Source organism: Aspergillus ruber (genome assembly GCF_000600275.1).
Source record: "Aspergillus ruber CBS 135680 unplaced genomic scaffold scaffold00002, whole genome shotgun sequence".
Taxonomy (NCBI): domain Eukaryota; kingdom Fungi; phylum Ascomycota; class Eurotiomycetes; order Eurotiales; family Aspergillaceae; genus Aspergillus; species Aspergillus ruber.
Genome location: NW_024467298.1, coordinates 443,302 through 469,935, shown reverse-complemented (window position 1 = coordinate 469,935; position 26,634 = coordinate 443,302). Strand labels below are relative to the sequence as shown.

The following is a 26,634-nucleotide window of genomic DNA, read 5'->3' as shown; positions in this document are numbered from 1 at the left end:
ATAAAGTCAGTCGGACGTTCCGATTATTCAAGCAATCGCTTTTCTTCGCTGTAGCACTACTCCATTCTGTAAACTGTTCTTAGACTCATCTTTCTCCAATATCAACCTCGGCTCATCGTCACCGCCTGCATTCTGCCGTGCCGACTCCGCAGTTTGGGCTCATCTGAACACACCCCAAGTCTCCAACCCCGAGGGTACTTCTATTTCGCCCTTCAATTGCTGTATAATCCCTATCCAGAGTCAAAATGCCGCTGGACACAATATATCTAACTCGTCATGGCGTAGGTATATATCCCATCCCTCGTCCCCGAACCCCCCTCATCGATCCATCCATCAATTCAACGCTAAATGCAGTACTAACACCAACAACAGCACCGTCTGACCTTCACCGTCGACCCCAAAACCGGCGAATACCGCTCCCAATTCCCAACCCCAACCGATAACCCAGCAGACCCAATCCTAACCTCCCATGGCGTGCAGCAATCGCACGAACTCGCCGCGCACATCTCCAGCCCGGGATTCAACCCGAAGCCTTTCCGAATCTACTCGAGCCCGTACTATCGATGCTTGCAGACGATAAAGCCGACTGTGGAGAAGTTGCGGGACTTACAAGTGCTGCCGGAACCGGAGCGAGTGGACGGGAAGGTAGCGGATGATTGGAAGGATGGGCTGTTGCGTGTGAAAGTTGAGAATGGAGTTGGGTGAGTACAGTTATACTCCATACCCGTAGTTTACATTCGCTATGAAGCTTAAAGGATGTACCTAACAAGAACAGCGAATGGTTTGGTCCAACATCCTGGTTCCACCATCCCAGCCCCGAGTCCCCCAGCGTCCTCTCAAGACACTTCCCAAAACTCCTGTACGAAAACATAAACGGCGCAACCTACAAACCCGTCCTCATCCCCTCCACCCGCGGCGAGACAATCACCCAACTGCACAACCGCCTCGCCCTAGCCCTGACCGCCATAATCGCAGACTTAGACCGCCATATCTCAATCGACGAAAAATCCCAACCCGAAAGCGAAAGAACAAGTAAAGCAGTCCTGATATGCTCTCATGCAGCATCGCTGATTGCAATGGGACGGGTATTAACGGGAAACATGCCTGATGATAGCGGGGAGGAGGATTTTAAGGTATTCACGGCGGGACTGAGTACGTTTAAGCGAAGGGGTCCTGGTGTTCCATTAACTGGGGCTTTTGATGCTACGGAACATGTTGACGAAGATGATGAGCGGGCGACCAAAAAGTTGGTGGCGCCTGGGACAGAGACGCTGAGGCCTCGGATGAGGAGGGTTCCAGAGTGGGAGGGAGGAAGGGGGATTGCGGGTGGATGGGATTGTGTTGGGAATGGGGATTGTAGTTTTTTGAGTGGTGGTGCTGAGAGGGGATGGTGAGTTTATCGTTCCTTGTTGGTTGGTTGAATGATTTATGCTGACTTGCGTAGGCATTTCAATGGTGACGAGTCGTTCGATCCTGCGCCTGGGATGCTCGTCTCGGATGGAATGCCTGCTACGAAGTTATGATAGCCTCATTGACATGTACAGGGCATCACAACCAGTATAGTAAAATAGATTGGGACGTATGTATGTATCTACAATGGATATATTACCATATTCATTTTATGAGATCGAAATATTCATTCCCTATGCCGCAACGCTAAGACACAAACGAGTATAAGAAAACGACAACACGCTAATGCTGAGAACAAAAAAGGCTTAAGAAGAAAAAATTTAAGAGAAAAAAAAAAAAAAAAAAAAAAAAAAAAAAAAAAAAAAAAAAAAACTCCATATTCTACTTATCTATCTTTCTCCACGGGATATCGCAGTGTATCATTCATTCGCATTACTCACGGTTCTTTCCGGATGAGCATGAGGAGTGGCCGTCTCTTGATCCGTATTGTCAGCACCCGCACCAGCCTGGTCGGCTTCTTCCTGTCGACGACGGTTATCCTCCTCTTCACGTTCACGTTGAGCATTTTCCGCCTCGACTGCGTTGTTGACCTCGACATATCGCTCGCTGACGCCGGGGATCAAACTAGCCATGAAAAACAGAAGAGAGCGTTCTGCTCGTCTGACGTTGTGTCGCAGCCCGGTAGGTTGAGCTTCGCGGTGGTTGTCTCTGGTAGATTGTCTTGCAGAGTCCGCGGTGTTCTGACTGGTAGAAGATCGTCGAAGTCGGGGGATCTGGATCACTCCTTCCATATGGCGTTGAACAGGGGCGACAAAAATGCTATGCAACTGCTGCGGAATCCCCGTATCTGACAACAGCGAAACCATGGCAGCTAAACAGACAAATAAGATTCGCGTCCAAGTACCAGGTTCGCTAAACATATAGCAGAAGAAGTATAACCGGATGAACAGCCACATTCGCCGAATGGTACGGGCAAGTCCAAATTGGTGATCTTGGTTGTGGAGTTGGTGGTTAAGGACAGCTTGACGGACAACGTTCTCCATAACAGCCGGATTTGGCTGCGCGTGCGCTTCGGGTACTGGTCCAGTAGTATGGGTAGGTGAAGTTGTTGTAGGCATATGTGCTGCGCGGAGAGCTGCCTGGATTGTCCCCGTTCCACCTGGTGAGGTTATAAGGCTTTGGTGGCCATCTGGTGAGGAAAGTAGGTATAGAGGTGCTGTCGAGGGATCGGAGTTTATGATAGAACTTCCAAGATTATTTTGCAAACTGATGGTCGATCGCGCTTGCAGGATACGGAGCTGGTCCGCTCGGTTGTACATGTTAGAGACGCGGGTGAGCAACGACTCCACAGATCCATCACGTCGAGCAAGTGGATTGCGATACTGATCATCAAGGATCTGGAATAATTGGGTACGTAACCGTACGATATGGTCAAACGGAGGTGCGATCCCTCGGCTAAGCTGGTCCTCGCCTAGTGCGATCTGATGGCGTAAAATCTGCAGCTGGAGTTGCTGGTTATCGGTAAAGTCCGTAAGGTCACTTTCCGCGACTGACGATCTCGCAGTTGACGATGTGGTCGAAGGCATAGTTGATGGCATGTTGAATTGTAACGAAGAGGTAGTGGTGGTAATTGATGAAGGATGCTGCGGTATAGCGGAAATCGACGGGTTTGAGAAGCCGTGAGACATTCGCTGCCAGGCAGCCTGCTGAGGAAAAGATGGTGAATGCACGTGAGAACCAAACGGGTTGGTCGCGGTTGCCTGCGACACTGGTCGTGCCTGCTGGTTTCCGTTTCTTTCTAACTGTTCTACCTGCCGGCGGATCGCCTCAATTGTAGGCCTCAACTGTGCCAAATCCGCATCATTTGCTCTAGGGAGAGTTGGCGCATTCCCTCGAAATCTGATTCCTTGAGCATGAGGAGGATCCGGTGCAACAATTCGAGTGGCATTGGTCGCGAAGAGATTGGGCATAGAATTGATGGGGTTTGCCTCTTGGGTTGAGGCAGGCGCGGCCGATAGCGAGTCCGCAGAGGAAGGAGCAGAGGGTGCAGGAGCGGGAGGAAGGACCAGATGTATTGAGTATTCCGATTCCTGAAATCACATTCAAATAAAATCAGCATGCAATGATCCAATCAACGATATCCGAAGAGCTACTCACGTCTGGCGGTTCAAGGATAGTCTGTAACGTCTCATTTTGATTCATGAGAGGCTTTCCCCGAAAAATCAAGCGCTGACTCCCTGGGGGTGGCTGACTCTGTATCGATTGCGAAATACGAGTCTTCAAGTCGGTCACTGTCGTCGATCGAGGTATATCGCTGAGGGTAAAGCGACTGGGAGGAGGCAACGAAGGGCTGAGGACATGAAGGGCAATATTGGCCGGAGCGCTCCCAGATTCCTCTGATGGTGGAGGCGTCCCTTCTGCAAACGCACTGGAAGCCATTTTAGAAGTTGAAGTTGATCTATAACGAGTTGAATGGAGAGCAATTGCAATCACAGGTTCATAATAATAACAATATGCGTCACCATGGGCAAGTGGTGGCCACTAGTATGAGTATCTTTGGGCTTTCCAAAAGGCAGACTAAGCGAAGGAATGACAATATAGTACAGATTGAGCTCTATCCTGGGAGCTATCGTGTAGATAGAAAAGAGGGAGGTTGAATGAGGAGACAAATTGGAGACAGATTGAGAGATGAGGACAAGTGACCATGTCCCCTGTCGCTGACCACCCAAGATTCGTTCACCACACCACGACGCGGCGAATTGCACTTGTTCTATATATGTCAGTATGCAACAACACAGTCCACAGTCCACAGTCCACATTCACTACTGTTTCTTTTGTTTTCTTCTTTCCTCTTCTTCCCCTCTAAATTGACCACCGCCATCCACGGAATACGCATGAATCGGCCCGACACCTTCTCCATCTCCGAATTGCCGGGCGGTGAAGACCGTGACGTTCCTGTCTCGTGACATCTCCGCTTTTCGACTTCGTTGAGACGGAAGAATGATACCTCCTCAAGCCAGTCAGTACCCTTGTCAGCCCTTGTCCGCCCCGTCAGGGATGGCGTCCTCCGTGTAAGACAGTGTAATGGCCGTGTGCCTAATCCCTTGCTCTACGATCTGTCGTCAAAAGTCTGCTAGAGCGCTCTTTGCTACATTCCCCCATGAGGGTAGGACTGCGGTGATGGACATCGTCACTTTCAGGGCCACTGGCCAACGCCGGCAAGGCACAAAACAGTACTCATCCTCGTCTAAGAATTGGCGGCAATACCGCCATTATCACCACGAAAGCCACAACTACAACGAATCGGCCAATCGCGGTTTCGGGTCTCGTCTCCGGTCAGCATTACGGAAAACCAAGGTGGAATGGTATCCGATTCCCGTCGGATTGGGTATCGGTCTTCTAGGGCTGCTTCAATTCTACAAATCACAACGGACGGAACGGTTACGGATTGAACGAGAAGAGTCTGGGGAAGCATGGGAATTTGGGAAGCCTCCACCCCGCCCTAGGATCAGGCCTAGTGGTCCATGGCAGGTTCAAATCATGTCGACACTGCCATTGAAGGCCATCTCTCGGTTATGGGGTCGTTTCAATGAGCTGGAGCTCCCTTTTTGGCTTCGTGCTCCAGGATTCAAGCTCTACTCATGGGCGTTCGGTGTCAATTTGGACGAGGTTGCGGAGCCGGATCTTCGGACGTATCCGAACTTGGCTGCTTTCTTCTATCGCAAATTGAAGCCTGGGTGTCGACCTCTCGACCCTGACCCTCGGGCTATTCTTGCCCCGTCTGACGGCCGCATTTTACAGTACGGTTTGATTGAGCGTGGTGAGGTTGAGCAGGTTAAGGGTGTCACATACAGTTTGGATGCACTCTTGGGTGCGGCCACTCCATCGCACGCTGACCATTCGAAGAAGTTCACCGACCACCAGTCGGAACCCTCCCCGAAAGACACAGCTGATATGGCTTCCCACGAGGAATTTGCAAGAGTCAATGGTATCTCCTACACGCTTCCTACCCTTCTGGCAGGTGACCAAGGAGGGGCCAATAAACGGACCGCATCCTTGGATGCGTCCACATCGTCCAAGCCCACTTCCGAGGCCCAGGTTAAAGCTGACCTGGCACTCGGCGATGGTTCTTCGTGGTATTCTCCCAAGCCTACTTCAAACAACGCCCTGTTTTATGTGGTCATCTACCTTGCGCCCGGTGACTACCACCGCTTCCACTCTCCCGTTCCATGGGTGGTTGAGAGTCGTCGTCACTTCGCGGGAGAACTCTATTCGGTATCCCCTTACTTGCAACGCCACCTTCCTGGTCTCTTTACCCTTAATGAGCGAGTCGCTTTCCTAGGTCGCTGGCGCTGGGGATTCTTCAGCTATACTCCGGTGGGTGCCACTAATGTGGGCTCCATCAAGGTTAACTTTGACGCCGAGTTACGCACCAACAGCCTCACCACTGATACCGCAGCCGACCTGGCCGCTGCTCTTGCAGCCAGACGGGGCGAACAGTTTCCTGGTTTTGTCGAAGCCACCTACCGCCATGCGAGCAGAACGCTTGCTGGGCATCCCCTCAAGCGAGGAGAGGAAATGGGCGGGTTCCAACTGGGTAGCTCCATTGTTCTTGTTTTTGAAGCTCCCGTGGGTCGCCGGCTGTCCTTCGACGCCGGCTGGAAAGAAGGCGAACGACAAGATGGATTTAATTGGTGCATTGAAAAGGGCCAAACGATCAAGGTTGGCCAGAAGTTGGGATATGTGGACGTTGATGAGTGAACGAATTTCTTATTAAAAATATTCGTTCCCCTTCCCTTCTCCCCTGGGCAGAGGGAGATGTTCAACATATCTCCACCATACTGACGCGCGCTCTTCGTTCTTCGTTTTAACATCTTGCTGCCCAGGAGTTACGGTGTGTGGATCTTGTTGCATTTGGTTTTGTAGTATACCATTATCTTCGCGTATATTTGTTGGATAGACTAGCACTTTCCTTCACTTCAATAGAGTCTATTAAAATCCTGGTTTTGTTTCTTTACATTGCATTTGAAATGGTTATCGTAGATATCGCACGTGATTGGCCGATGCGGAGTTTGTCGCGAGATTCCTTGGAGCTTCACCTTCCGGAAATCTAAAGGTGCTGGAGTAAACAAAGCACATCGCACTCCGTCCAGAGTTTCTCCCTTCAACTAAATTGAAATTCATAATCCTACAATGCTATACTATTATTACAGCACCAAATAATCAGAATTCAACGCAATGCCACCCCAACCAAACCTCCGAAGACCCGCCGCTCCAACTCCAGACTCTCCGCACCGACATCGACAACCAAGCAGACCACGACCCGGCCATGCAGTCCCCCAACCACAATTCCATACCCCTCCGTCGCATGCCACACCACAGATACATCCCTCATCGGGCCCCGTTCAGAGCGTGGAATCTATGCACCCAGCAGCTGCGACACAAGCAGCCATTTTCGGCCTCTTTAGTCGAGGTGGTCGACAGCGTCCACAGATGATGGATGAGGATGACGAGGAATCGGATGATGGGTTGAACGATACATTTGCGCAGGAAGATCCGAGACGGATTACCATTGACGCGGAGGGGAATGAGGTTACTCTGTCGGATGAAGAGGCCGCAGGAATGTTCGATGAGGAGATGGAAGGTGGGGAGGAGGAGGAGGAGGAGGAGGAGGATGAGCTAATGCAGGAACGAGGTTTGCGCCAACATACTCCTTCGGTTTTAAATGGTGATTCTGACACCGATTGTTCAGACAGATCCCCGACACCCCTCCCACCTAACCTCCGCGAGATCTCGTCACTAGCCTCGTGGACCGTCACGACACATAAACCAGGCTGTGGTGTCGCTGCTCTTCGTAGCTCGAACCCAACGGAGTACTGGCAATCTGACGGCCCTCAACCGCATACGCTGAGTCTTCATTTCTTCAAACTTGTCGCTGTTGTCCGGATCCGCGTGTACCTCGATTTTGAGATGGACGAAAGTTACACGCCCACAAAAATGGTCTTCCTGGCTGGTATGGGCGGTAACGATCTCGTTGAGTTTGCAACCTGGGAAGGAGAAACGCCGTGTGGCTGGGTGAACATACCACTGGAAAACGTGGGAGGTCGAAGTGGCGGCTGGGTTAGGAAGAAGAGACGAAAGCGTGTTACCCGTACGAACGATAAACGTGCCTCCGTATCAGGAAAATCAAAGGCAAAGGCTGCTTCTGAGGCAAAGCTGGACTACGATTATATATTCTCCGACTCTGAACACCCGGAATACGACGAGGGCGCTTACGAAGACGACAACGACGAGACGGCTGATGAGGACGATGAAGATGACCCATACGCAGGGAATGTGCTGAAAGCAATGGTCATTCAAATGAAAATAATGGAAAACCACCAAAATGGCAAAGATACACACGTACGGGGGTTTCAGGTGTATGCACGGGACGATGACCGTCGCCGGGCATGCAATGCCCCTTCTGCTTCTGCGAATGGACGTGCAAAGAGACGGAGCTTACGGCAGTCGAGTGTCAAGGATGGCGAGGGACGTGATGCTGAGGATGATGGAAGTAAGGTAATTGGGTTGGAAGAACCAGATTGGATGGGAGAGCCTGTTATTCGATGATTATCAATACTTGTGAAGAGGTTCAGATGGTTGATATGATACCCATCATTGTAGTATAATTAGTCTGTCTTTTTACGCAAATGCAGACGCATTCATGCAAAAGCTGTGGCACATGTGGCTAAGCACTCATTCTACCATCAATGATATCTATAGACACCGTAGATGGTAGAATGAGTGCTTGGCTATCTAAACGAGTGTGTGTGTCCGTATATGAGGGATCTGTCGGCCTCGGTAATCGGACAAACTATTGATCCACCTCGACTTTCATCAGATCACGCGTTTCACGTGATATGAAGGAAGTTGTCGGAATATAGAGGTTCCTTACCAAACAATACCAATTGATGCCTGATTGCTGCCTCGCTGATATCATATGGCGCAAGCAGCGTATTTACTCTGCTATTACCGCTTTTGAAACCGCACAATCGCTTAGCATACTCTATAAGGTAGTTAACGGTCTTATATAGGATCCTAGATAGCACACTTTTGCAAGAATCAGAGACCTCGACCATATACGCTTGATACGTACTTTCAACCCTGACTAAGCCGCAACTCCGACAGAAGTATACCAATATACAAGACGGATGGATGTTGGATGCCACATTTTCAAGCTGAGGTTCTAACGGCCCAGAATATCACTATTGTTGTCAAGGCCAAGTTAAAAGAGCATGATGGCTTTCCATTTATACATAATACGAGAAATAATGGAAAAGGAAGCAGCTAGTTTGGCACACACATAGCCATATCACCCCGTACAACTAAGTTGAAGTCATCTCGGTCCTTAACATAGCCATACCGGACATACACCCAAAAATCTTTGCGTCTGTAGTTGAAAAGCACCTCGATCTCATCTTTATCAGAATTCGGTATATAGGATCCAACTCCAGTGATTTGACAACGGTCAAGGCATATGGTAGTGACTTGGATCAAATGGACCATACATTCACCGGTCGAATCTTTGACAAATGGTGTACAGGCAGCCATCCCATCGTTTTTGGCCATGAAGGCCTCTATATCAGTATATCTTTCGGTGACAGCACCCTGATCGGACCCACAGGAGGGCTCAAGGTCCTGAGTCTCTCTATCAGTCTTTCGGATGAGAGTGCTTTGGTCAGACATACTCTCACTGTACGCGGGCATGCCCTTTGTCTTCCCATTTGTATTCTGATCAGAACCATGACCCCCCTGGTCGTCAATGCGCTTGGTGTCCATGACAATGCAGTTTTCAGCAATGAAGTTTTCCTCATTGTCGCGGTTGACAAAGGTTGTCTGTTCGCAGCATGATATTAGACCGGCGCTAGTCAATTAGTTTCTGGTACTTACAAACTTTGTCTTTGATTTAGTCTTGAAGGGAGGCATTTCGCCGGAGAAAGCAGTCAAGTCATCAGATTCTCTGCGCCTTCCCAAATAACGGAGCAAGGCGCTAAACCAAGGCATAGTCAGAGGAAATGCACAGCAATAATACCAAATTGATTAAAGATGGACCAAAATCTGAATTAGTTTGTGCCAAACTGCGGTGCATTTGGGCTGAGGCTGACATCTTATAGAACATATCCTGCTTAATCTGAGATAGGAGTAGTAGGAGTAGTAGGAGTAGTAGGAGTAGTAGGAGTAGTAGGAGTAGTAGGAGTAGTAGGAGTAGTAGGAGTAGTAGGGGTCGGAGGTAGTAGTTAGAGGTGCAGCTTTATTAGTAAGCATAAATGACGAAGTAAAGTGAAGGTGTCGCGTTCGTGGAGTACACAGGTCATACAGTAGCATCATGACTTTGGTTCTTGAGTTTGAAAGGGTCATATAGGCTTATAATCAATACCGATGTAATACAAGATAAGATGCCACAATACGGCTCTGGCACTTGAAGACAATATTGCCCGAGTTGCTCAGTGAGGCTCAGTAGTAAAGCCCTGTCAACAGACGTCTCAGCTGCACTGCTTGGAGGTCCAACATGGTGACATAAATCAATTTAACTTCCTCATTCGCAGTTCAAAGGCCATTTTTATCGACTTTGACTCAACTCGAGAATGCGACAACCACTATGCGCCCCACAAAGAATCTGAGTGTCTACCTGAAAGCCTACAAGATCAATCTAATAGAGGTTACAGAGGACTTCTTTGGACTGCATCAGTTGCCTATGACAAACTGGTTACGTTGGCTGGCTATCACATGAAGCGGACTTGTTAGCCTTGTCGATAATTGCTCTCCTCCTTTCTTTAACCCTCATGTTGATTATTCTTGTCAATGGAGTAATTTGTACATCTTGCAGGGATTGCCGCGCATTTGGTCTCTTGACTCTCTTCAGACACAACACTTCAGGTAGTCCAGCATTGCGAACCACTGAGCTGATTAAAATATGTATTTGACAATTCGCCCGGAACTTTCGGAAAGTGGAGATATTGTCTGTTAGGATGGGCTGCATCATTTGTTTGCTTTCTAACGCGAACCGTCGATTTGACTTCGGCTAGGCAAGAAATCAACCACCTGATAATCCAGCTGGGATAGCAACGCTAAGAATTATATTGGTCATTTATATTTTTGATACGTCTGATGTACAAATATTGGAATAGTCACTGAAAATATTTAGATTGGAAATTACATACCGATCGCAGACGATGAGGGGCTTGTTCATTTTCATAGTATTCTCAGAAGGCGGCAGGCTGTGTTCAACCATAGAAGATGAGACAGACGATAACATAAGAACATTTGTGAGAGACCAGATGGTGTCTGGTGGAATAAAGGCCGCGGGCTGCCGCAGGCTCAGCTAGGATAATGGAGCATCCACCTCAATGGCTCCTATCCAGGTAGTTGTAGTTTTAAACTCTTTAAGACTTCACCAGTAGGGAGAACGAATTGAGAGACACTGAAATCGTAGGATGGATGGAAAGGCAAGATCATAATGTGAGATATAAGTCGGAAAATTAAAATGGAAGTCAGTGCACCTCACATTAGGCTCGTGTGATATTACAGCAAATCGAAACCCTTCCAGACATTCATGCGAACATACTACTGATGCTCTGAAAGAATGCCTGAGATACGTATATCATCAAGTATTAAACTTACATCGCTGTCCAGAAGCCCCAAAAGAAATTATCGGTAACTCTCCAAACAGTTATGTTTTTCTATAGTACCAATATATTCTTCTTTAATCTCAATGGCATACAATACCGCATATGTTCGAGACTGCCGGTAGACCCCCACCCATGAGCAATATATGTCGAATTTCCCCAGCCTCATAGAGGAAGTAGGTCTTCTCGAGATCAATTGCCCCACGAAAAACAGGGACTGCAGATCCTTGAACTTGCCGCAGGACATGATATTACATCAGCTTTGCGCAAGAGCTAATACCGTAGCCCAGAGGTGGTGCCCTTACCAACGGCGGTATGCGATATGGGAAGGCGCATCATAAATTTCATCATTGGAATGCGTGCTCTCCAGAAAACATACTGATCTGATTGCTGGCCGGATCAAGATTCTCTGCAAGCGTTTCGAGTAGCAAACGTTCTGATGAGCTTAATCTGATCGGTTGATGTCCAAAATAGCGTATAACCACCTCCAAAGCCTTTTTCGCTTCACACAAGGTGAGGGAAGGGGGCAGGGATACTGGTGGGAACAACAGTGGCAAATGAGGATAAGTGAGACAGACAACACAAACATGACTGATTGATCTTCTCAGCATTGTTACCGATGCACTGCACAATGTCAGCAAAGCCAACAGGAATATTATTGTTGACCACTACTGGTGATCTAATGGCTGAAGGGGATCGCAGCTTTGCGGCAGCAATGCCAGGTGATTCGGATTGTGGCTGACTCACCAAGTTTTGCTGTGGCTGCTGTTCGGTAAATTGGAGCCTTGGATCAACCGTGCTGACGGGAGAGACCCCACTCCATGATGTGCCTGGGTTGGTATTCATTGGCGATATGTGAGACTCGGTCGGAGGCAGTATACCATCCAATGGCCAGGGAGGCGTCGAACTGACCTCACTGATCAAGCGAGGTGTCACGGAGTACGGGCATTCACCAACAACGCAAGATGTTTGTAAACTTTGGCCTGTTTGAATATAGGGCAGGAACCCCCTTCGCACACTAGATAGCGCAGCGCTGGCAGGCCCAGCTTCCTTCTTTCCTTCTCCATGTTAGTATTTCGATAGAGAGTCTACCAATAAATTTATATTGTTCGAGACTGTCACACAAAGCATGCTAATAGCAAGTCCCATAGAACCCACCAGCTTATGTCTGACGTTGAATCATAATAGCAAATGATAAGTCTCATATGGTAGCGTGTGGATATTGAGTTTTCAGCTGGCTGAACTCGCGTGATGCGGGGTGATGGCTCATCCTCTGTGTTGTGCACTCAGACTTGCCCCATATATTCTCACATTACTAAAATGCTATTACATATGACCATAGGGTGTGGGGAACAGGGGTGGTTTGGGTTGTACCTTGGGGGCATTGAGAGAGGTTCTTGTAGCTCCAGCATAGCTATTGTGCTCGAAGTGAGGGGGTTGGCGGCTTTCATTTTCTTTGAACTGGTGTACAGTCGCTAGGTTTTTGCTGAAGTTGAGGGCCAGGGTCCTGATAGCCCGGCCCAGGGAAGCGGCTCCCTGTAGGCTCTGCTCTTCTGAATAATCATGGAGACAAGCTCTAGAACTTCATCTCCGATGGTCTTTATTTGTGCTGTTTTCAATGCCACTGCTGCTTCTATGTGGCTTTGGAGTTCCAAGCCCAATTGGCTTTGGGGAGACTCGGGGTTTGGGGTTGCAGGAGTATCCTGTTCAGGCTGTGTGGGCGAACACTGGTTCTCAGGGGAATGGCGAGGTACATATTGAGCTTGCTTTAGTATTCTGGTCTTAGTTGTTCTGTTGATTGCTGGGGGATGGAGGGCTCTCAACCACACTTGTGTGCCAATCGATTCCCTGTTGCCTGTTCGGCACAGGCCAGGAGAAGCCGGATAGCTATTCCTGCCGACTGTTCCCGATACACAATGAATGCCAGTCATGAGCGCGAAACATCAGCAGTTCAACCTGTCATTTTACGCCAACCAGTTCTTCCTCACTTGCGGGTCAGGGAAGGCTGAGTTGTTGTCTGTGCATCCAGAACTCTGATGAAAGGAGTCAAGAATGAAGTCAAAAAGGAGGTAGTGGATGCCGCTATGTTAGCAGGTTGTTCATTCGAACAAGGCAACCAATTGTAGAAGTGTACATAGGCATGAACATAGCGGTGATATTCATAGAAAACGGATCCATCATAGGACGCTCAGCCAGTAGGAGATGAAGGGTTGGAGGATGACGTGATGAAGATTATGGTGGACCATTCAATTTGCAAGGCAAAATTTTATCTCAAACACCATTTCTATTAGCAGACCTTTTCAACATGAGTGGGGGACCATACTGGTGTGAAAAGACTGCAGCTTCAAGGTGATTATGACTGCATTCAGCGAAAAGGGGGTGGCGCAATGAGGGGGCCTAGGCAGAGGATCAATAGCAATAATGCCTCACCAAAATCATAGGCGGCAGAGGCGAAAGGTGAAAGGGAAAACAGCAAAAATTTGGTTGAAGTTGAAGCAGCGATGGAGGGCGACTTTATAGAGCACGCACCGTGATGCCAAGCGGCAATAATACGCTAAACCTAAACAGGCACGCTATACCACTTCTAGTAATTCGCCGTCACCCAAGACTACGGAGTAGTTCGTGTTAATATGAGGTTTGATTCCCTCTTTCTCTTGAAAAGTATATATCAAAACGTACAAGCCATGCTCCAAGTGAAAATGGCGGAAAGCACTGGCCTGCACTTATAAGCAATACCCATTATTGAAGTCATATCACGTTTCATTTTCATCGCACAGAGCAAAACAATTTATATCACATCATTTAATACAAACACCCTCTACAGCAACTTCTCCAACTCCGCAGCCACGGCGTCACCAACCTCCGCAGTCGTCGCCTTACCGCCAATGTCACCCGTGCGAACACCAGCCTCAATCACGTTTCGCACAGCGGTCTCGATTGCCTTGGCCTCGGCCATGCGGTTGAAGGAGTACTGCATCATCATGGCAATGGAGAGAATGGCGGCGACGGGGTTGACGATGCCCTTACCGGCGATGTCGGGGGCGGAGCCTGCATTTATCAGTATTGTTTCTTATATGGGAGTTGTGATGGGGTGGGAGGAAGAGGGGACGCACCGTGAATAGGCTCATAGATACCGTTGACCTTACTCTTTCCATCGGGAATGCCGCTCAAGCTAGCACTAGGAAGCAAACCCAACGAACCAGGAATAACACTCGCCTCATCACTGATAATATCACCAAACAAGTTGCTAGTAACAATAATACCATTCAACTTCCTTGGGTCCTTCACCATAATCATAGCCGCAGAGTCAATAAGCTGGTGCCCAATCTGCACCTGCGGGAATTCCTTCTCGAAAACCTCCGTCACAACCTTACGCCACAACCGACTCGTTGCGAGAACGTTGGCCTTATCCAGACTCCACACGGGGAGAGGCGGGTTGTGCTGCAGGGCCATGTTGGCTGCGAGACGGGTAATGCGCTCGATTTCAGCGCGCGAGTACGGCTCTGTGTCGAGTGCGTAGCCGTCGCCGGTGTCTTCCTTGCGGTCACCGAAGTAGATGCCGCCGGTGAGTTCGCGGATGATGTTGAAGTCGACGCCGCGGCAGACGTCGGCGCGGAGGGGAGAGCCTTCGACGAGAGAGGGGGCGGCGAAGTTGCAGGGACGGAGGTTACCGAAGGTGCCCATTTCTTTGCGGAGTTTGAGGAGGCCTTGTTCGGGGCGGACAGCACCGGTTCCCCATTTCTGTTTTGTTAGTTATAACGTCCTTTATGGCTTTGGGGAATGGTCGCATACCGGTCCTCCAATGGCACCGAGCAGAACGGCGTCGGCGTTCTTAGCAGCCTCCAGGGCCTCGTCGGTCAGGGGAGATCCAGTCGCATCGATCGATGCCTATGAGCAATTCATTGTTAGCAAAGTCACCTCAGTTCTTCCATTATACTTAGGAATAAGCACTCACACCACCAAGCAAGTGGTCCTGAAGGTTGACGCTAAAGTCATCGCGGTTCTTCTCAATGACACGCAAGACCTAACCACGAAATCGAATTAGTTCTCTATACCATCTCGCCGGCCTCTCATCGTATATACTACTCACCTTGAGAGCCTCGGCGGTAACCTGTAAACCAGAAGTCAATATGTCAATTGCGGACTAGCGGATTCGGAGCTGCTCACCTCGGGACCGCAGTGGTCTCCGGCGAAGACAACGATGTTATGGGGAGCCATTATTGTAATTGTATGTTCTTGAAGAAGTGATTCAAGCCGTTATTAGAATATCTGAGGAAAGTCGAGGGGAATAATCGAATAATGGTCACTACGGCTGGAGATGGCGGGGCGGAATTGGTCCACCCCGCGCCGACACCGGAGCCGCAGTCGGAGTCGGTTTGTATTGTATCGGCTTAGAGCAGCCTCTGAGAGATGGACAATTACTACTGTGGAGCACTAAAGTAACTCGAGAGAGCTCAGTATATCATTATTGGTTGTTTTCATCTCTTTCAGGCAATATGAATAAAACAGCAATAGTAACAAGGATACTAATACAAACTGTGTATGTCCATAACAGATACCCCAGCACACATTAAAATAGCGAATAAAAAGCAAGTCAAGCAAAATGTAGGTAACAAGAAGCAACAATGAATAAAAAAGAAAAAAAAAAAAAGAAAAAAAGAAAAGAAAAGAAAAGAAAGGGGTGTAGAAAGAAAGAATAATAAAAGATAATAAGAAACGAGCAAGGGCCGTTCAAATGCTGCAAAGATCTGTCTTAACAGACCGATTTCCTCCCAAAAAAATTTCAGACCTGACGGATGAATAGCCGGGAATAAACAGGCAAAAACGAGCAAATATAAACTAAAGGAATAAGAGAAAAAAAGAAAGTGAAAGCTAAGTAATGCGAATGATAGTGATAACCCGGCGAAAAATAGTGCTGGAGAGAACCCTGTTCATGACAAGACCAATGGATGCGTCAGAAGACAAAGAAAACATGATATTAGTAGAACTTCCTTGGTCGACAGCCTGCTCATATTGGATAAGAGCCAGCAGTTTACCGCTTCTTGCCGTTCCGCGCCTCCCTCCGGCTTGCGAGGTCACCCTCTGCCATCCATTTGCTGGCATTGACCAATTGCACAATATTGACGAACTGCTTGAAGGCCATGACGGGAGCAGAGACAGCAGTAATCGCCCATGGCCAGAAGCTGTCAAGCTTGTTAGCTCTGGCCATCTCCAGAGCACCAGCACTCCATGGGCTAGCGAAAAGGCTGCTTGGGGCGGGGTGAGCAGGGTTTCCAGGCTGCGCGGAGGCGGGCTGCTCAGTAGGTTGCAGAAGAGACGGAGAAAGAGTAGGCGAGGAGAAAGAGAGCAGGTAGAGACCAATGAAGAAGACCTCATTAAGGGCACAGCAGATGAAAAGCACAGTCTAAACATTGGTGGTCAGCTGCCATGGTTTGGTTTGTGTAACTTTTTAGGGAGGCTCACCTTGCTGTGGTAGTACTGGTACAGAACCCAGCTTCTGGTCGCATCAACCTTCTTGTGGCTCTGGCTGGCACCACCCCGGCTCAGAGTAGCATACATGTGCATGTAATGGCTGGCCATGTCCAGGCAAATCAAGCCCTGGAAAACAATGGCCCACCGAGGCCAGGCAGAGCTCAAGAAAACAAGCAAACAAGCAGTTGTGCAACGGTCTGTCACCATATCAAGCACGGCACCAAAGGTGGTAGACTGGTTGAAATATCGCGCGGCGTATCCATCCAAGGCATCCAGCAGACATGAAACACTGTAGAGAATGGAGCAGGTACGCGGATGAAGAGGCATGTAGTAGAGGGAGGCGATGGTAAGGACGACTCGGGAATATCCTATTGGACAGACAAATGGTTAGATTTCACGCCATTAGAATATAGTCCTGAGACATCTACCAATAAGATTAGGAGCAAAAAGGAAAACATTCTCCCTCGCCTCCGGTTGAGGAGAAGGAGACTTGCTCTTGCTCCTCTTCGGTGTTTTCACGGCCCCATTGCTGGCGGGCGACGGCACATCGCTGTCGGACTGCGCTGCCTGCGCGGCCTTTTGTCTCCTCGTCTTTGCGCTCATATTCGTAAAGCTTAGGAATTAGGAAAGGCGAAGTATTAGGTATCAAAGGACCCTGCGGAAATAACGAGCAGGAGCCTTTTCCGGAAACCGGCCGGGAACGAAAAGACCGATCGGTGCGAAACGAAAATGAGGACGAGGACAGGTGGAATCTATAAGAGTCGTGGAATATTTAGCAAGACCATTCACAGAAGAACCCAGTCATCATCACAGTGCAGCGGGGTCTGAGATAAGAGCAAAAAAGGCCAGCAAAGCTTTGTTAGACGGGGATTTTTTTGTAAACCTACACGTCACGAGATCAACGCGCTTCCAGAGTCACCGAGGAATTCTTCTAGAGAAGCAGAAAGGATGGTGCAGAGTAAAGATGAAAGGAATGACAGTGACGGGAAAGAAGAAGCACTCGAGGTAAAGAGAAACCTCGAAGAGTTGAGAAAGAGAAAGTTAGTCAGGAGATCCGAACTAAGCGTGCGTGTTGCCGATAAGGGCGATAACACGATCAGGGTCTGAACTCTGACGTCCGCCGGTGCGCTTTAGCTGGAATAGCAAACGGCTGGTCAATTTAGTAGTAGAAACTGGTCTGTTCTACACAGTATACAGAGTATAATGAAGATGCTATTACCTGGAAATTCGTTCTCTTTCCGGTATCTTTGTCATAGGCACCGAGACGGCTATTACACTGTTTGCGGAAGCTCAGGGGAACAGGAGACGTAACATCGTAACCATGCCTGCGATCTGGCAATCTCTCTCGACGATCTACATTGGGCAATCTAGTTTTTTCTAGAAGACTATGAATAGTAACCAATTTAATTGCCTTTCGCATACTCCCACATTGGACTTATTCCTCTGCCAACAGGGGAGATTAAACATGAGTTCCGCAACTCAATCTGTTTGTCAGTTACGTACGCTACAGCTCATTGTAAAATTTCCGGGTCGAAGGTGGTACATTGTTGGTACACAGAAGAAAACGTAGAATAGCCCAAAAAACGAAAAAGAACATATGTTTTTGTTTGCAAATATTGGCCTTCCCGTTATATTAATCTCCTTCCATAAACCCGGTGGCACTCGACATTCAAACAAAAGAAAGCCAGCAAAGCCTTGTGAATATCAGTTTTATATGTACAACAAATAAAAAGAAAAGAACAAAACCCGATGACCAATGACCAATGACCGAACCGAAGATGACACCAGGGAACTATGTACAACAAAGCAAAGAAAAGCAAACCATAGATACCTTAGAAATATCAATCATCATGTCCGTGACCTGCGCGGATCAGTAGCTTCCTGCCTACGCCATTCGCGAGACTCCTTCGTCCCCATGCTTCCCAGCCCGCCTTCCAGCCGGCGTTCCCATCCGCCTAAACGGACAACGAGGCAGGTGGCATTGTCTCCGGTTTTGGTGACTTCAGTTGCAAAGCTGACGACGTCCTTGGACGCCTCTTCCGGTGTACGAGCCTCCTTGACGATGTCGACGATTTCCTGGTCGTCGAGAGATCCACTGATACCGTCGGTCATGAGGACCAAGAACGAGAATTCCGCGGGGGCCATCTCAAGGCGGTAAATTTCGGGCTCTGCAGAGACACCGATACGTTTGGATTGGACATCTCCGAAGGAACGGGTGTTGGCTAGACCGCTCATGCGTTCCTCGCCGAACGAGTCGGTCACGAATGTCGTGGCGTAGCGACGGAGTCTGGCCGCCTCGGGCGGTGAGGATGGGTGGTGGTTTGAAGTCAGAGGGATAGATTCGCCGGTGACCGTGGAACATAACAGCATCCTTGTGTCGCCTACATGCGATACCAACAAGCTAGACGACGTGGTCGGGTACCAGAACGGTGCTGGGGTCGGGGTGGAGATGAGCACGACGCTGGCGGTGCTTCCGCCCTTGAAGCGGGTGTTGCCTGAGATCTTCTTGTTCGTCGCCGGATGGTCTGCACCGTAGAGGATCTCGTCTTGCTGTAGAGGTTGGCCAGCCTTTACTAGTTCATTGTCCCGTCTCGCCGCTTGTGCTGACACAAAGTCGTAGTCCGCGTGTAGGAAGGCATATTCCATCACTTCTTCGATGGTGACGCCCTCTTTGCGAGACTTTCTGTCAGTCTGCTCTGCAACATCATCTCGTCCGAAATAGGAGAAGTGAGGCGGGATAAATCTTTTGAAGTAACCCCCAACAAGACTCCGCCAATTCTTCACGAGCTCCTTTTCTAGCTCGCCAATTAGTTGCCGGTTCGCTCCCTGGACAATGGGCAGAGTCTCGGGCTCCTCTTTCGATCCCTCCTCCCCCTTGTCCCTCAGACTCGACCGCAATTCAAATTCTGTAGCTGTGTTCTGGATGTATTCATGTAGATTCTCCTTAAGGAACGTACTGCATTCCGTCCCACCGTGTCCGTCAAAGACTCCGAAGTAGAAGACCTGCGGATCACCGCTGGCACTGTCTGCCGCGCGATTCTCACGAGGCCCAGGACCAGCCCCTCGTCTGATTGTAAGCGACGCCGGTGGTCGATTCGCAAACGCGGGCAAATCAATCACACCGGCCTGGTGTGTGTCTTCATTTGACCGACGAGTACCCCGAGAACTCGAGGCGCCGAAATGATGTTTCGCGCTGCGAAGTGGAATTCGGACAACGGTGGCTTCGCGGTTTGTCAGAGCCTGGAACGACGCAGGCGAATGCGAGATCTCTCCGGTATGAGGTACTGACTCCGAACGAGGGAGTTTATGAAAGGGCGCGAGCGGGCCTCGAGGATCGGGATGGAGCGACGATGAGGGGAGATGTGTGACGAAGTAGTCGTGAAACTCTGGCCGTCTTTTAACCTGGGGTGTACTGTATTTGCGCTTGGAAGTTGATATGAAACCTGTGGGTTATTCGCGTTAGACAACGATTGACCGCATGAAAAGGGTGTAATTGGGCCGGGGAAGGACTCGTACAAGAACTGTCCGCCAAGGCGCGAACCCGGACAGTCGCTCGCTTCGCAGAGGACAGACTCATTAATGTCGAGACATTGAAATAGATCAATTATGGTAGCAAAATGAGAGGCTAGTGGCAAGAACGCAGTGTGGTTGAAGAAAGGAGAGCCTTCACTTTCCCATTCTTTGCGGCGGGGAGGATGAATTTGCGGCCCGAGCCTCCATACGACGGAGTGTTGCGACGGCAGTTGGCGGATGTAATATGATGCTATGAAAAGTGTACAAATTACTACTAAGCTTATTGAAGTATGAGACACTTTCTATAGCACGTGCATTCAACTAATGATTCGTATGGACGTTACCCCATATGGGGTGCCTCAAACTTTCTAACCCTCCTCGATTCTCTGCTATAGTTCATTCCTTTGTCTTTGTTAGAGCTTGCATCAAGTACTGAATTCATATTCAATAGTACTTGGCGTTCGTCACGCAAGATTACGATGTGATCAACCACAAAGCTCATCATCAGGGTCATTAGGGTCTTCACTCCACAATGATCGCCATGGACGTACCCGGCTTCCCAACCGGCTCTTATCGGTCTCACTTATTCTGGTGAAAGCATGGTTTTTTTCTACCATATTCCTGGAGAATTCAATTCGTAGTGATGGTGATCTACTCTTGTGGGTTTCCCATGCCGTCGAGGATATGGAGTCATGTAAAAGTCGGGCCCATCCCCAGAGGGGGAAATGGTTCATCCTTCCTCATCGTACTCATTGAGGCCTATGATGGCCATATCCAGACTTTGTCACGACTATCCAGTAGTTCTCAAAATGCTAGCCATCAGTCGACGCATCCTGTGGCCAATTTCAAGACCGAATGGTCTTCTTATCCTCGAGGTTCAAGTGGCCCACCCCCACGATCATGGTAAAAATCTTCATTGTTCGTGAAGCCCCAAGCAGATGCTGCAACCCCTTGGTTAGTAGGAGAAGCCTGTCATTCGATAACCAGTATTTCTAGATTTTTTTGAGAAGACCCCAGAAAAAACGATCGTAAAAATCTTTATACCATTAGGGCTAAAGTTTCCCTGTGTGGAAATATTCCATAGGGTATTTCTGGCGTACGATAAACCATCGATCTTCAGCGCCAAGTTGCATGCTGAAATATATTTGAATTGGCATTCGTATATAAAACTGTTCGCGGGTGGCCTGCAGTCATTGTGGAGGGTCTCATCATCTGGATAGTCGCTCTCATCCGGTCCTCCAGTGCCATTACCAAGATTTGTCAGCTTTACTGAGACCAAGACCTTCTAGTATCGCTTGCTGGGGAATCGGATTTCGGTAATAGCAAAATCAGTTGCCGACCCTACGCTGTAAGTGTGAGTATGAAATCTCCTAAGTATCTTTATTCCACAGGCTTTGATGTTTGAAGAGGCATCAGTTCCCATTGGGGAATAATATATCGCGGTTTTCACGTATTGGGGCTTGCTTGGAATCCTACACACAAAATTTGGGCGCGGCGTCGATACTGTTGTTGTTCAGTATCCGATTTATATTTGTTTATTCCCTTATTTATCTGTGACCCTTTCCACTATCCCATGGCACATCAGGGCCCCTAAAGTGATGTCTATTCCATGATGGTCTCGGGAATGGTACTGGTATGTATTTGCAATGCCTTCAGCCTTATACTTGGCCTTTGGTAAGCATGAGCTCTTGGCTGTGAATGCTGTTTCTGATGGTCGTATATCCCTGACAGAACTGTGATGCAGGATGGGAATCACTTGAAAGGTATGTATTCTACTAGTTATCACAAATGGTCACTTCTTATCTAGATGAGTTTATGTATCAGTATGTCTTGATAATCTCGTTCTCTTATCCTTTAACTAGTCAAAGTTTCAATGTCAACATGTCGAACACGGGATGTCGAATTCAATCTATCTACGAATTGCTAGCATAGCAGCAACCTTGGGTGTGGCATTGGCCAACGATATGTCATTTAAGTTGCGAGGACCTCCTCGGTCACTTGCTGCAAGCAATTCTAGGCAATTTAGCCGTTATGCGCATTGTTCCTCTGGCTATCCGGGAAAATTTCCGGTTCTGGACACCTTCCGCGTCCTGCATCACTATTGAATACCGGCTACAAGTGTGTTTAGCATCTGCCGCTCTATAAACCCCCATAGCACAAGTCGATAAGAATTTTACTGTTAGCCAAGCGCATAAAGTCATTCTGCAACATCTGGTGTTTAGTCACACCACACGGCAATTCTGATGTCACATTGGCCGGGGTGAACTCAGGCACCGCCAAGCCCCCGTAACATACACCACTGAATAGTAAAATGACGTCTGCACCCCCGACACGAGGACCGGAGAACAGACCGAAAGCACATGGATAATCGTCGATCCCCCATAAAGAATGTATCCGTTTTGGTTTAGCGGGTGTGCGGGGTAACGCCCGCAGTCCGGGGTAACATGTTCGGATTACCGGATTGGGACAACGGCGTTTCTAATTGCCTGATGCAAGGACTGGCTGTATTCGGGAGGATATCCCCCGGTTGTTGTGCTACGGGGTGGTGATTGGGAAGGGGGTATATATAAGGGTTGCCCTTTTTGATGCTCGGAGGATGTGCGGTGAATCATTTTACAGTTTGAATAGGTACGATAGGAGTCAGTATGGTGAAGATTGATGTATTTGGGACGGGTTTTGCCCTTCAAGCTGCCATTTGGGTGGCTTGTGGGATGGCATTTATTCTCTTCGGTGATGTTCATTGATGGCGCTGTTTCAACCAGTCTAACTAACCAAATGTAGGCTACGACCAAGGCGTCTTCTCTGGAATCGTGGAAAACGACAATTACCTTGAAACAATGGGCCATCCAAATGACAGCTTAACGGGTATTATTGTCTCAATATACAATCTGGGGTGTTTTTCCGGCTGCATACTGAACTTCCTGCTGGGCGACTGGTTAGGACGGCGACGCGCCATGTGGTTTGCAATGACTTGGGTTATTGTGAGTCTGTGCGCATTGAGATGTCACTAGGCCTGTACTGACTAACTATTAAAGATCGGTGCTACACTTCAATGTTCAGCATATTCCGTCCCACACATGATGGTCGGCCGGTTCGTGTGCGGAATCGGCACCGGGATTGAGACGTCCACGGTTCCAATGTATCAAGCGGAACTATGTGAGGCCAGCAAGCGAGGAAAGCTTGTCTGCAGTGAGCCTTTGCTGGTTGGAGTGGGCATCGTGATCAGTTACTTCTTCGACTACGGAATGAGTTTCGTTGGAGGGCAGATTGCGTGGCGGTTGCCAATTGCGTGTCAGATGATTTGGGCTTTTGTGAGTCTCGTCTATCTAGAACTGAAGCATTGTGTCTAATTGTTGAAGATCGTCATCGTGCTTGTCTTCGGGCTTCCTGAATCACCGCGTTTTTGTTACCAGCATGGACGGAACGACGAGGCTCTGCAAATCCTCAGCGATGTGTATGGTAAGCCGAAAGACGACCCACAGATTCAGTCTGAGCAGACGGAGATTCTGGACGCGATTGCAGTGGAGACAGAAAATGGGGGATTCCAGTGGAGGTGAGTTTGACAATACATCCTTGGGTGGAATACCAGACTCACTTACGTGCAGAAACATCCTCAAGCGCGATGAAGTTTCAACAGGCTACAGAGTGTACATCCCCTAAGCCCCACTCCCATAAAACATCACTAATAATATCAGCCTCCTCGCCTACGGCATGCAATTCATGAACCAAGTTGGCGGCATAAACCTCGTCGTCTACTTCATCCCCACCGTCCTAAACACAAATGTCGGCCTCTCCAAAAACCTATCTCAAATCATCGGCGGCTGTGTCCAGATCATGTTCGTCCTCGGCTCTCTCTTCCCCACCATCTTCGTCGACCGCGTCGGCCGCCGCCAGCCTATGATGTGGGGATCCTTTGGGTTGGGTATCTGCATGATGATGGTGGCTATCTTGCTTAGTTTCAAAGGGCATGCGAATGAGCATGCTACTTCTTCTGCGGCGGTGGCGTTTTTCTTTGTGTATATGCTGATTTTTGGGGCATCGGTGAATTGTATTCCGTGGTGCTATGTTCCGGAGATTTTGCCGTTGCATGCTAGGACGAAGGGGACTGCTATTGGGGTATCGTCGAATTGGATTTGGGTACGTCCCTGTCCCCTCTTCCCATATATTACTGAAAATCATTCGCTAACTGGAGCAGAACTTCTTCGTCGTCATGATAACCCCCGTCATCATCAACCGCCTGCAATGGAAAGCATATCTAATCTTCATGTGCACAAACTTCGCCTTCGTGCCACTCATATACTTCTTCTACCCCGAGACAGCCAAGATGACCCTCGAAGAGATCGACTATCTCTTTACGAACCCGAAAAAGGGGCCTGTGAAGCTGTCAAAGGAGATTGCTAAGGAGAGGCGGAAGCATGGGCGGGTTAATATCATGGGTAGGGATAGGGGGGAGGCGAAGATGGGAACGGCCGAGGATTGTAAGAGTGGTACTGGGGAGGAGCATATTGAGAAGGTTTGATTTGTGGGTTGGATTTACACAGGTAGAATTTTGATACATGATACATGCGTTGTGTATTTTGCATGAATTGTGCACATTCTATTGTAAATGATATCTTTGGGGCTTGGAAAAAGCTGGAAATGCTTTATGTATTTTCTAGATCACATCGTAAAAACCTGAAATTCGTGATTCATAAGCCCTATCCCAGAATACGATAAAGTGAACGAAACAGATCACAAGTCCACGAAATGTTCAATCAGAAGAGAAGTGGCAGCATAAAAATCCAATAACCACGCATGTTTCCAACCAAATCAACAAAAGAATCAAAGATCCCGAACCTATCCAGACAGAATCATTTATGCCCACCCATCCTTAACAACACATTCCCCATACTAACAACCCTAACAACTCCCACCTCACAATCTGAATTATCCCTCGCCCTAACAACAGGTGTAACCCCCAACCTAACCCGACAATCACTCCCCACCAAAACAGCCGGATCACCCATGACAAACGCATCACTGTTAACCATCGTAGCCGGATCAAACGCCTCATCCACAGCGGGGAATTCAGACCGGTATTCAAAGGGTATGGAGTACATATCCAGCGCGAGCATTTCGGCTTCTGAAACGATGGCAGAGAGGTCTGTCCAGGCTTGGCTGTTGCCGGTGAGGGGATCGATGGTGGTGTTGGATTGGGGGTGAGTTAGGGGCCCGATGAGGTGCCAGAGCTTCTGCATGTGGTCGAGGGTTTTTTGCTGGCAGAATTCGATGAAGTTGGGCTTTGTTTTGAGGGTTTGGATTTTGGTTGTCATGGCTATTACCATTATGTGGCGGATGGGGGTGGGTGTATCTACACGATTATGTTAGACTTGCACTAGTATATGATATTTCCAGGGGAGGTACCTGGGAACAGTTGCTTTTTGATACCCCCAATCTCCATATCCGCCTGTGCATCGAAGCCCTTGATAACCGTTACTTTCAACACATCCCGAACCAGAAAAGCATTAATCGCCTTGGCGACAAGGAAGAATCGCGTCGCAGGACTGCCCAGCAGGGAAGACGCCCCCTGTCTATCCGACACAGACATGATATACTCCTTCACCCGTTTGTCCAGATGACTATCCTTGTAGATGCTGGGAACATTCGCATGAACCTGACCAAAAAGCTCCGTCTTCGTCCACAGCTCGCGAAGTCGGGAGGAGAACTCTGAAATGCAAGTAGTAGGATCGAGATACGCGACGGCATAAGGATTGCCATTGGACCAGGCGAGAGGATCCCAAATCGAAGGTAGAGGAAGAGGGTTAACACCAGGCAACGGCTGACCCCAGCACTGTCCCGGAAACTGAGGAACAAAACCGTTACCGTTAATATCGAACATCGGAGGCGGAGGGGAATATTCAACCCCAGCCCCAGACGCACCAGACGCACCAGAAAACCCCGACCTAGTCGAATACGGACTCTCAAACGGCGACAAACCCTGACATTGTCCCTGCCCATGCCGCTGGGGCGTCATTGGCATAACAGCCCCATTACCACAACCAGGGACCTGCTGCTGCTGTTGCTGTTGCTGCGACTGCTTCCTAATAATCCTCGGATCCGAAATCGTCTTGCTCTGATTACTGATCGTAACCTTCTGCTTCTGTACCAGCGCCTGCAACTCCACAACTTTCTCCTGCAATCCGCCAATCAGCACCGTATCCTGCGCAATATGTGCCCTTGAATCTTCCAGCTTCATATACACAGCCTGTAGCGTCTCCTGCGTGCTTTGCAGGTGGGTGCGGAGGTATTCGTTCTCGAGGGTGAGGTCGTGGGTGTGCTGCTGGGAGGCGCTGAAGCTTGTTGCGGGTGTTGAGGAGGAGGTTCGGGAGTGGTTACTGTGGCTGATGGAGGGATTTGGGGTTGTGCTTGGGGTGGTGCCGTTGGAAGTGGAAAGGTGCGAGACTGTGAGCATGATGGGGGTTGGGTGCCAGAGGCTGGACTGGACTGGTGTGGGGAGTATTTTGGTTAGAGTAGTTTGATAGAGATGGATAGGTGTTTTGTACTAACAGGTAAACAGTCAGACGCAGAGCTGTAT

The 26,634-nt window shown here is 48.9% G+C and overlaps 10 protein-coding genes across 10 annotated transcripts; 5 read left to right on the top strand and 5 right to left on the bottom strand.

Moving 5' to 3' along the window:
* Positions 1-199: 199 nt before the first annotated feature.
* On the top strand, positions 200-1,678 carry EURHEDRAFT_408155 (phosphoglycerate mutase family protein). The gene is made up of 4 exons (XM_040780761.1): positions 200-281; positions 373-701; positions 776-1,390; positions 1,445-1,678. The coding sequence occupies exons 1-4, from the start codon at positions 246-248 to the stop codon at positions 1,521-1,523; spliced, it is 1,059 nt and encodes a 352-aa protein (XP_040642620.1). The 5' UTR covers positions 200-245; the 3' UTR covers positions 1,524-1,678.
* Positions 1,679-3,050: 1,372 nt separating this feature from the next.
* Positions 3,051-6,414, top strand: EURHEDRAFT_527964 (phosphatidylserine decarboxylase 1; the record flags this gene model as incomplete). The annotated part of the gene is made up of 2 exons (XM_040787037.1): positions 3,051-3,077; positions 4,645-6,414. 2 exons carry the CDS (start codon positions 3,051-3,053, stop codon positions 6,169-6,171), a joined length of 1,554 nt encoding a protein of 517 aa, XP_040642619.1. The 3' UTR covers positions 6,172-6,414.
* Positions 6,415-6,535: 121 nt separating this feature from the next.
* On the top strand, positions 6,536-8,155 carry EURHEDRAFT_408152 (anaphase promoting complex subunit DOC1). The gene has a single exon (XM_040780760.1). It carries the CDS (start codon positions 6,649-6,651, stop codon positions 8,017-8,019), a length of 1,371 nt encoding a protein of 456 aa, XP_040642618.1. The 5' UTR covers positions 6,536-6,648; the 3' UTR covers positions 8,020-8,155.
* A 460-nt stretch (positions 8,156-8,615) lies between these two features.
* Positions 8,616-9,627, bottom strand: EURHEDRAFT_408150 (uncharacterized protein). The gene is made up of 3 exons (XM_040780759.1): positions 9,555-9,627; positions 9,340-9,439; positions 8,616-9,285 (listed from the first exon to the last, which is right to left on the bottom strand). The coding sequence occupies exons 1-3, from the start codon at positions 9,566-9,568 to the stop codon at positions 8,737-8,739; spliced, it is 663 nt and encodes a 220-aa protein (XP_040642617.1). The 5' UTR covers positions 9,569-9,627; the 3' UTR covers positions 8,616-8,736.
* Positions 9,628-12,333: 2,706 nt separating this feature from the next.
* Positions 12,334-13,462, top strand: EURHEDRAFT_408147 (uncharacterized protein). The gene is made up of 2 exons (XM_040780758.1): positions 12,334-12,841; positions 12,900-13,462. The coding sequence occupies exons 1-2, from the start codon at positions 12,694-12,696 to the stop codon at positions 13,082-13,084; spliced, it is 333 nt and encodes a 110-aa protein (XP_040642616.1). The 5' UTR covers positions 12,334-12,693; the 3' UTR covers positions 13,085-13,462.
* A 361-nt stretch (positions 13,463-13,823) lies between these two features.
* On the bottom strand, positions 13,824-15,407 carry leu2A (3-isopropylmalate dehydrogenase LEU2). The gene is made up of 6 exons (XM_040780757.1): positions 15,243-15,407; positions 15,166-15,186; positions 15,031-15,099; positions 14,868-14,963; positions 14,189-14,816; positions 13,824-14,123 (listed from the first exon to the last, which is right to left on the bottom strand). The coding sequence occupies exons 1-6, from the start codon at positions 15,291-15,293 to the stop codon at positions 13,894-13,896; spliced, it is 1,095 nt and encodes a 364-aa protein (XP_040642615.1). The 5' UTR covers positions 15,294-15,407; the 3' UTR covers positions 13,824-13,893.
* A 309-nt stretch (positions 15,408-15,716) lies between these two features.
* EURHEDRAFT_408144 (CDP-diacylglycerol--inositol 3-phosphatidyltransferase) lies at positions 15,717-17,558 on the bottom strand. The gene is made up of 4 exons (XM_040780756.1): positions 17,437-17,558; positions 16,976-17,307; positions 16,539-16,915; positions 15,717-16,479 (listed from the first exon to the last, which is right to left on the bottom strand). Exons 2-4 carry the CDS (start codon positions 17,148-17,150, stop codon positions 16,108-16,110), a joined length of 924 nt encoding a protein of 307 aa, XP_040642614.1. The 5' UTR covers positions 17,151-17,307; positions 17,437-17,558; the 3' UTR covers positions 15,717-16,107.
* Positions 17,559-18,050: 492 nt separating this feature from the next.
* EURHEDRAFT_520137 (PP2C family serine/threonine-protein phosphatase) lies at positions 18,051-20,288 on the bottom strand. Its single transcript, XM_040786810.1, has 2 exons — positions 20,064-20,288; positions 18,051-19,990 (listed from the first exon to the last, which is right to left on the bottom strand). Exons 1-2 carry the CDS (start codon positions 20,122-20,124, stop codon positions 18,396-18,398), a joined length of 1,656 nt encoding a protein of 551 aa, XP_040642613.1. The 5' UTR covers positions 20,125-20,288; the 3' UTR covers positions 18,051-18,395.
* A 2,122-nt stretch (positions 20,289-22,410) lies between these two features.
* Positions 22,411-24,683, top strand: EURHEDRAFT_408140 (putative MFS sugar transporter). Its single transcript, XM_040780755.1, has 7 exons — positions 22,411-22,790; positions 22,842-23,041; positions 23,096-23,371; positions 23,420-23,613; positions 23,666-23,707; positions 23,756-24,197; positions 24,256-24,683. Exons 1-7 carry the CDS (start codon positions 22,706-22,708, stop codon positions 24,577-24,579), a joined length of 1,563 nt encoding a protein of 520 aa, XP_040642612.1. The 5' UTR covers positions 22,411-22,705; the 3' UTR covers positions 24,580-24,683.
* Positions 24,684-24,761: 78 nt separating this feature from the next.
* EURHEDRAFT_470231 (uncharacterized protein) lies at positions 24,762-26,310 on the bottom strand. Its single transcript, XM_040785299.1, has 2 exons — positions 25,464-26,310; positions 24,762-25,410 (listed from the first exon to the last, which is right to left on the bottom strand). The coding sequence occupies exons 1-2, from the start codon at positions 26,293-26,295 to the stop codon at positions 24,911-24,913; spliced, it is 1,332 nt and encodes a 443-aa protein (XP_040642611.1). The 5' UTR covers positions 26,296-26,310; the 3' UTR covers positions 24,762-24,910.
* Positions 26,311-26,634: the final 324 nt, after the last annotated feature.

What these genes read in the sequence shown, in the direction of transcription:
- EURHEDRAFT_408140 (XM_040780755.1), top strand. Translation starts at nt 22,706, where the DNA reads ATGGTGAAGATTGATGTATTTGGGACGGGTTTTGCCCTTCAAGCTGCC. An exon ending in GATGGCATTTATTCTCTTCG is followed by an intron (nt 22,791 to 22,841) that starts GTGATGTTCATT and finishes AACCAAATGTAG; the next exon opens with GCTACGACCAAGGCGTCTTC. An exon ending in GTTTCAACAGGCTACAGAGT is followed by an intron (nt 23,708 to 23,755) that starts GTACATCCCCTA and finishes TAATAATATCAG; the next exon opens with CCTCCTCGCCTACGGCATGC.
- EURHEDRAFT_408150 (XM_040780759.1), bottom strand. An exon ending in CTAAATCAAAGACAAAGTTT is followed by an intron (nt 9,286 to 9,339) that starts GTAAGTACCAGA and finishes TGCTGCGAACAG; the next exon opens with ACAACCTTTGTCAACCGCGA.
- leu2A (XM_040780757.1), bottom strand. Translation starts at nt 15,293, where the DNA reads ATGGCTCCCCATAACATCGTTGTCTTCGCCGGAGACCACTGCGGTCCC. An exon ending in GAGACCACTGCGGTCCCGAG is followed by an intron (nt 15,187 to 15,242) that starts GTGAGCAGCTCC and finishes TCTGGTTTACAG; the next exon opens with GTTACCGCCGAGGCTCTCAA. An exon ending in TATCTATGAGCCTATTCACG is followed by an intron (nt 14,124 to 14,188) that starts GTGCGTCCCCTC and finishes TGATAAATGCAG; the next exon opens with GCTCCGCCCCCGACATCGCC.
- EURHEDRAFT_520137 (XM_040786810.1), bottom strand. Translation starts at nt 20,124, where the DNA reads ATGAGTCTGTCCTCTGCGAAGCGAGCGACTGTCCGGGTTCGCGCCTTG. An exon ending in CGCCTTGGCGGACAGTTCTT is followed by an intron (nt 19,991 to 20,063) that starts GTACGAGTCCTT and finishes AATAACCCACAG; the next exon opens with GTTTCATATCAACTTCCAAG.
- EURHEDRAFT_408155 (XM_040780761.1), top strand. Translation starts at nt 246, where the DNA reads ATGCCGCTGGACACAATATATCTAACTCGTCATGGC. An exon ending in AAAGTTGAGAATGGAGTTGG is followed by an intron (nt 702 to 775) that starts GTGAGTACAGTT and finishes TAACAAGAACAG; the next exon opens with CGAATGGTTTGGTCCAACAT. An exon ending in GGTGGTGCTGAGAGGGGATG is followed by an intron (nt 1,391 to 1,444) that starts GTGAGTTTATCG and finishes TGACTTGCGTAG; the next exon opens with GCATTTCAATGGTGACGAGT.
- EURHEDRAFT_470231 (XM_040785299.1), bottom strand. Translation starts at nt 26,295, where the DNA reads ATGAAGCTGGAAGATTCAAGGGCACATATTGCGCAGGATACGGTGCTG. An exon ending in CAAAAAGCAACTGTTCCCAG is followed by an intron (nt 25,411 to 25,463) that starts GTACCTCCCCTG and finishes ATAATCGTGTAG; the next exon opens with ATACACCCACCCCCATCCGC.
- EURHEDRAFT_408147 (XM_040780758.1), top strand. Translation starts at nt 12,694, where the DNA reads ATGCCACTGCTGCTTCTATGTGGCTTTGGAGTTCCAAGCCCAATTGGC. An exon ending in CGAGGTACATATTGAGCTTG is followed by an intron (nt 12,842 to 12,899) that starts CTTTAGTATTCT and finishes AGGGCTCTCAAC; the next exon opens with CACACTTGTGTGCCAATCGA.
- EURHEDRAFT_408144 (XM_040780756.1), bottom strand. Translation starts at nt 17,150, where the DNA reads ATGAGCGCAAAGACGAGGAGACAAAAGGCCGCGCAGGCAGCGCAGTCC. An exon ending in TTTTGCTCCTAATCTTATTG is followed by an intron (nt 16,916 to 16,975) that starts GTAGATGTCTCA and finishes TCTGTCCAATAG; the next exon opens with GATATTCCCGAGTCGTCCTT. An exon ending in ACCAGTACTACCACAGCAAG is followed by an intron (nt 16,480 to 16,538) that starts GTGAGCCTCCCT and finishes ACCAATGTTTAG; the next exon opens with ACTGTGCTTTTCATCTGCTG.
- EURHEDRAFT_408152 (XM_040780760.1), top strand. Translation starts at nt 6,649, where the DNA reads ATGCCACCCCAACCAAACCTCCGAAGACCCGCCGCTCCAACTCCAGAC.